At 36.5% G+C, this 7,739-nt stretch overlaps 1 protein-coding gene across 2 annotated transcripts in view; it reads right to left on the bottom strand.

Annotated features, from left to right (window-relative positions):
* Positions 1 to 6,603, bottom strand: part of rab6ba (RAB6B, member RAS oncogene family a) — a 69,689-nt gene extending 63,086 nt beyond the window's left edge. Inside the window, exon 1 of one of the 2 annotated variants that reach the window (XM_088078090.1) lies at positions 6,309 to 6,603. In XM_088078090.1, the coding sequence (XP_087934216.1) occupies positions 6,309 to 6,378 (70 nt within the window). In that variant the 5' untranslated portion in view covers positions 6,379 to 6,603. The remainder of the gene's footprint in view (positions 1 to 6,308) is intronic. The other variant, XM_088078091.1, reaches the window with a different exon arrangement.
* Between the last annotated feature and the right edge of the window lie 1,136 nt (positions 6,604 to 7,739).

A 7,739-nucleotide genomic window follows, 5' to 3' on the forward strand; every position in this document is an offset into this window, starting at 1 on the left:
CTGAGGTGAAATGAAGCACGCAGCGGGGTATTACCTCCAAACAATTAGCTTTTACAAAGTACCATGCAGTATTGCTCCTTTGAAATCGTGCCTTATGGCAAAACATCTATGACCCAATAAATGAGAGCAGTAATCTGAGGTGTTCTAACAATGACCTGGTTGATTTCTGCGATGCTAGAACTTGCAAAGCGCTGTTTCCAGCAGGAGCGTGGGCACACGGACTCTGAAGCAGCTGATTGGCCTGCTTAAAGCCTTCAGCTTTGTCAAGGAAATCTTTAGCCAGCCTCCTTTGTGCAGGCAGTGTAGAAAACACCCAAAGAAGTATGCAGGAGGAGAGACTTCCTGACAGCTCATTTAACATTCTGCCGGCTTCCACCCACTTAATCTGAAACCCCCACCTCTCTGACGTTAGCTGATTCTTTTATGAAAAACAGAACATCATGCCATCTTTCCCTTTATAGACACATTTTTCACACACTTCCACCATTATGAGCCTTCATTGTACACAGGAGCTATCAACCCAGAACGAACAGTCTTTTCTGCACAGCCTCCGTACTCCTGCCCTGACATACTTGAGTCCAGTCGTGTACATTAATAAATGATAGTGGCAGAGCTGACGGGATTCACGCCCGCCTGGGCACCAGCTGCAATTATAGCAGACATGTCAGAGAGACACAGCTCCACCAGAGACAACCCAATCAAACACGAGGCCTGCGCTGCCACTGTCTGGATGAGCGCTGGTTGACAAATAAAGTCCACACGCACAGATGTGGACCCCGCTGACTGGCTGGACCCGTCACTGCAGACCTGCAGGGTCTCCAGTGGCTTCAAAGTTCAATACATTTTACCAAAGATGCTACAGAATGAGGCCAATCACTGCATCTAAAACCCTACAAACCTCTGAGATTATATTATGTTTACACTGCTGATAAAACTTTACGGCAGCTACTATAATTACCATGCAGTGATGATGTCAGCAGAAATTATGGGAAATGCTGATTCTGTGATCTGTGACCATTAGAGCAATGCACAAAGACAATCTATAGTATGTGTTGCATTAATTATGTCTCAGTAGAAAAGATAGAGATACAGACACATTATTAGATGTCATCATTAATTTTCTTAAAAAATGACACAAAGGATTTTTTAAAACTGGGTTTAAATGGGCTATGAGTGCAAGCTATGAAAAAAGACTAAAAGAAGCTGCGCCATAATTGAATTTAATTAAAAAATGGCCCACATTGTTTATGAGAAGTGACCCATTGATGAGAAATGTTTCTAACTAGTAATTCAGTTCATGATCATATACGTCACAATAGGAGCGATATAGTTAGTATATTTCCACTTGCAACATATATTGGACACAATGGTGCCAACTATCAATATTTATATTAACATGCAAGTGCTCTTAACAGATTCCCCTGCCAATTTGATTTACCAGAGTCACAACTTCATGACTCCTCATGGCTGAGCTTATGAAACCAATGAGGGTAAAGTGAGTGGAAGTGAGCTAACCTGCAGTTAAAATAATCGCAATATAGCCAAGTGGAATATCCAAATCATGGAAGCTGCAATTCCAACGGTAAAATGTATCACAAAATACTACTAAAAGAAGCACTGTGGTGCTACAGAGACGTCCCGGCATATACATTATATTCCCAGACATTAGGTGCTTGTTTGGTACAGACCCCAATAAAAAACATGAGATCATCACATTTTAAGTGAGAATGAAATGCAAAATTACTTTTCCCACTAAAATCACAACTCATATCTCACTCATTAATTTGTCAAAATAATTGCAATATGACTGTTACTGTATATCAATTCACCCTTCAACTCCAAAGATGTAGCAGGATCAAGGACAAAAGTAATTTCGTTTTTCAAACTTGGTTTAAAAAAATGACCAATAAATCTACCTTCTCCCTTCTTTGTGAAGGAGAAACTTACAGGGGGAAAATGGCAGACAATGTGGACAGAACAGTCCAGAGAGGCACCATCATCCTCAAGTCAAAAGTCTGGGCCCGCTCTTTCAGCTTTTACAACACAGATGGTACAAACAAATTCAAAGACCAGGGTATATATGATATGCAAGAACTGTCTTGTGACAGTAAAGTATGCAGGCAACCAACATGGCACAATCATGGCCTCAGAATGTCTCGCTTGAAGACAAAATTTATTTATTTTTTCCTTCTTATCTTTTGACTTTAAAGCACTTTGAATAACATTTGTGACTGATAAGATGCAATGCAAATGAACTTGCTTGAAAACACTCACTGAAATTGCAGCCAATGTCTCTCTAAAACCATCATGTTTGCAGTGGTCTGCAGCTTGGCAACCATATTCATCATCCCCTCCTCCTCCTGATGACAAAGTCAGCTCATAAAACCAAAACTACGTCACTTCAGAAACATCAATATTGTACCTTGAAAATGTACAAACGCAACATACAGTATCCATCGTTTGCAGAAATGTACAATGCCAAGATTGATTTTGGCAACTGGACTGGTGCACAACAACGAACATGCATATCCATCTGATACAAGATTTTGACAAAAATGCAAAAACAGGCAAAAAAATATCCTTTTTCACAACATGGGTTTTTAACTGCTGAGTAAGAATGAAAAAATAGCGCACTATTTCAGTCATTCAAGCTGCAATTCCAACACTGACCACAATTTGGGTTGCAATGGCGCTGTCTGTATTTTCACTCATTGACTCCACAGGCAGAATCAGCAGCAAGTCAACATTATTTTTGAAGTTACAAAACGGGCACGGGCACCGGGTGAATGAGACAAAGAGCTTTGTCAGCCTCTATATGGCAATTATCAATGCCATATGTGCAATTTCAGATTGACTGGGGCAACCCATCGAGGAGAAAAATGTATGTAGACAGACAGATGGACTGAGCCGTCTTCATTTTATAGCAAGATTGTCTTAAAATATATTAAGCATGGCAGAATTGCTGTATCATAATACCATCGTTAACATGGGCAATGCATTATGACAGTATCATAGTGTGAGCTATCCTGCCGTTCCCACCTCTGTGTCAAACACAGTTTCTGCAGGCCACAGAATGCTTAATATTTCCTGTATTGCTGACAAACCTGCACAAAAACACATAATGGAGTAAACTGATGAACAAGTTAGAGTTACACTGAAAGAGGGAGAAGAAAAGGAGCTGCAGCAAATATAAAAAGCACCACAAACCTTGGTCTAACCGGAAGATTCTGCTTTTATTCTACTACCAGCTGCTCATTCAGCATGTAAATGATAATAGAGAGAGATTAATCTTTGAAGTGAAGCTTTACAAAGCACACATAATCAGACCATTTCATCCTCCTCTGCTGGCCAGTCAATTCTGAAAACCCATAAATCCTTTTTAATACTTCACCTTTCAATGAATAAGAAATGATGTCTCTTTATGTCTCTGTCTCCCCAGTTTGACCATTATTTATGATGTCAAAACATTCAGCCAGCTCTGTGGTCTGGTGAATACAGTTGTTTGTGCAGACAAATCCCCTTTGGCTTGTTGCTTAGCACTTAATATCATAAAATTGCCCAAGAGTAAAGCCAACTACCAGGACTATGTTTGTTTATTATATATACTGCATCTAATTTACTTTCATTAAGGGGTGAAAGTAGCGTTAAAAGAGAGAGAACGCGTCAAGTTAAATAGGTTATTAAGTCTGACGCATCACATTTAATAACCTTTTTATGCAAAACAAACTCCTCAGCGCACTGAAATCCATCTTAACTAAAGCTGCAGCTAATCATTGTTTTCCTAACTGTTTGCCTATTCTTTTTTTGTTCTTATGAAACTCAAATATATTCATTTTGCAATGATATAAAATACAGCAAAGTGGCAAACCCTGCAAAGCTGGAGCCACAAAATGTTTGGTATTTGTAGTGTAATGATGCTGTCACGAAACGGCTGATTGCCCAAGACTTAACTGAGAAGTTATTTTTTTAATTTTTAATTTTAAATATAAGCAGGTTGTCTTTAACCATTTAGCACTCATTTAATCACAACGACAGATTATTCATCAATGAAAATAATCAATAGTTTGCATCCCTAGTGTACAGAGGAGCTGCAACATTTCATTGATTTCTTGTCAAATATTAAATTATCAAATGAATATCTTTAGGTTGAGGACAAATCAAGACGCTTGACGACGTCATCATGGGCACCATTTTCTGACATTTAGGCTGAACAACTGATTGATTGATAAAAAAAATAATCAACAATGAACATAATCAATAGTTGCAGCCCTAATGATGATCAATCAGTCATCAATTGCTTGTTTCTTGTGTCAGCACTAGTCTGAACCCTGAGGACTGCAGAGCAGCAGCGTGCGCTGTCAGGATTTAAGTTCATTTGAGGCATCTCAGAGATACAGCCAGTGTTTGGTTGTACACATATTCACTATAAGACAACAAATATCCACCGTTATGCAGATTACAAGTACACGTCACTGAACAATATACTATGTAATGCATGAACCTGCTATACTGGCAGATCAATAGGACCTCCTGACGGGCTGAACCATGACTAATGTGGTTCATTTGGCTGCTCAAGACCTCTGAATTCGACCATAAACAGACCTGCGCTGTTCAAAACACAAAGCAAACCTAAAGATTCAAGCCATGTCTCTGCCAGCTTGGTCTAATCTGCTGGAAAACTATTTTGATGCCGCACTGATGCCTAAAAAACAGGAGAATAATGGCTGAGGGTGTGGGTGAGGAAAGCTTAGGGGCTGTTCTTTATTTATCAGAGGAGGGGGATGCCTGGGGTGTGACTTTTTTATTATTATTATTATTATTTTTACACTCTCCAAAGCTTAAAATATTTTTCCTTGCTAAAAAAATGTAAAAATAAAACATAATTTTTCTGCTTTTTTTTTTTTTTTTTTTGCTGTGCTAAATAGTGTGATTTTTTGGGATTCTTAAAATAAATTCACCAAATATTTACAAAAAATTTAAACAGGAAAAAAATAAAAAATATTTTCTTTAAAAACATTTTTTTAAGTAAATTGTCTTTTTTCTTTAAAATTGCCCAAAAGAAACTGAAGAAAAAAGTCTATTTTCTTAAATAGTAAACAGTGTAAATTTGTTTTTTTTTTTTTTAGAGAAACCATGCTTTTTTTTTTTACAGTACAGACAATATTGAAATGTTCATGTTTTTGACAGTAAAATGAATACAAAATACAGACATTTAAGGCTGTATGTCTCTCCCTAAAGCCAAAATAAAAACATGATTTGACAAACAATTTACAGGTGAAGGCCATATTTAAAAGTTATCCTTGGATTTTTGAAAGTGGAAAATGAGTTGAAGATACATTTTTGAAGTTGAAAAAAGTAATTTTACAATTATTTAAAGAAAATAAAACAAAACAAAAATTGCCAATATTTTCTCTTTAAGAATTCCTTAAATATTGAAAGAAAAAAAGAAAAACATTTTTAGAGAAAAAAAATTGCAATTTCTTTCTTCAAAAACTGCTGAATTATTTTTAAAGAAAAAAAAAAAGAAAGAAATGACCAGGTATTTTTAAGGAATAAACGGTGTTTGGAATTTTTGAATGAAACCACGTTTTTTGACAGTAAAGACAATAATGTTAAAAATATATATTTTAAATTGTGAAATATATAGACAAAAAGACATTTTAAAGTTGTATGCCTCACCCCCATGCCTCCCTCTTTTGCATCACCCCCTCCCCTTTCATAAATAACGAACAGTCCCTTGTGGATGGTGATAAAAATAGACGATGAGTCAACAAGAACAATGTCTAATGTTTTATACTTAAAAAATATAAGTCATGATGCAAAAATCACACAGTCGGTCAGCCTCAGCAGGCAGACTGAACAACTGCAGCCACACAAGTTATCTCATCGCCTCTGACAGCCTGGGTGTGTCTCAACACTCACGAATATTTACCAACTTGTCTCATCCACAGCATCACAGCCGAGGCTGCACGCACGCACATACCAGCCTCATTTACCGAGCATTTCAAAACGCAGAAATGTTTCAAACTAAACAGCCGGCCGCACATTAACATTTCAAACTTCACAATTCAAATACTCCAGTCCATTGTGTGACTCCTTACAGGCTGATAATTAAAATAATCCGCATCCTCACTCCCACAAACTGAACATTTAACCGGTGAAGACGTTTCAGTTTAAACGGTTAAAACTCACGACAAACTAGCTATTAGCCACATTTCCGCGACCGACCACAAGCAGGTGCAACGAGTTCACATGATTAAAATAAATAAATAAAAATCAACTTCTCGGAAGGATTAAACATGACTTACCACTTTGCTCCCCGAGAAAGACGAGTTTGAATTTTCTTAAAGGGTTTCCAAAGTCACTGCCCACGGACATTTTGAGGAGGAGAAGGAGGGGGACTGTGGACACCGGAGGACAGGCTCACTGCTGGCGTTTTCCCAGTCGAGTTTCGGTGTCGGTTTGTGGGGATGCCGGGCTGGAAAAGGCGGTGATGTTTCCGTGTCTCTCTTCGTGATGTGGACACACTGCTGCTGCTGCTGCTGCTGCTGCACCGGGCCGTGACGATACTTGTGGGCTTTTTCTTTTTTTTCACTCGAGGTTTTCTGCGCACGCGCGGCCTCTCCTCGTTCTCCCTCAACTGACAGCCGTGATATAAAATGACGTCATGTGAGTTTGGGGAGACAGACCTGAGCAGCGCGTGCTGCTGGAAACCAGTTTCATCTGTCTGGAGGAACTTCTTCTCTCAGTAAATACATTGGTACCTTAATATTAATGTAACAAACACTTCCAACTACAACAACAACAACAGTTGAACTAATGTTTGCAATGTTTGCAGTTTTTTTCTTAAGTAAATGTACAAGTACCATACTTTGAAAATAGTCTGGTACAAATATGTCCTACATTGAATATGTATATTCAGTAAAATCTGAAAAAAATGTAAGTAAAGTATTAAAAGTAATGCAGAAAAATCGTAATAATAATAAAGTAATAATAATATTTAATAATAATAATATAGGTCAGTAAAAGTACTAATACCATACTTTGAAAATAGTCTGGTAAAAATAAATATTCTACATGATTTTGTATATTCAGTAAAATCAGAAAAAAATGTACGTAAAATATTAAGAGTAATAGAGAAAAATCTAAATAAGAATAAAATAATAATATTTAATAATAATAATAAACATCATCATAAATAAAACACCCAAAAAATTCAAAATAATTATATTTTTTAAAGTATGCCAATGTGTGCTACACTCATCAATATACCATAAAAGTAGTTCCTTTCCATAAGTGAAAGTACTAATACTATACTTTGAAAATATTTTGGTACAAATAAAAATTCTGCATTGAAAGTAATGTATTAAGAGTAAAAGAAAGAAAAAATTTAAAGTGTGCAGATAATAAGTGTGCTACAATATACCATAAAATACCATACCATAAAAGTACTAATATTCTGGTACAAGTACACATCCTGCATTGAATATCTATTATCTGTATTATCAGAAAAATGTATGCAAGTTTTAAAATTAAAGTCAAAATTATATTTAAAAAGAGTATGAGCGAGTAAGTGTGCTACACTGAACAAGATACCATAAAATAAGTTTCTTTACTTCAGTAAAAGTACTTATACCATGAAGAAATACTTTGCTTTGAGTAAAAATCCTATATCAGAAATGTTATTTAAATAAAGCCAAATAGATGAAGACAGAAATGAAAAAAGACTTCACACTGAC

The sequence above is a fragment of the Plectropomus leopardus genome, chromosome 5, assembly GCF_026936395.1.
Source record: "Plectropomus leopardus strain MGB_pleo_1.0 chromosome 5, ASM2693639v1, whole genome shotgun sequence".
NCBI classification, from domain to species: domain Eukaryota; kingdom Metazoa; phylum Chordata; class Actinopteri; order Perciformes; family Serranidae; genus Plectropomus; species Plectropomus leopardus.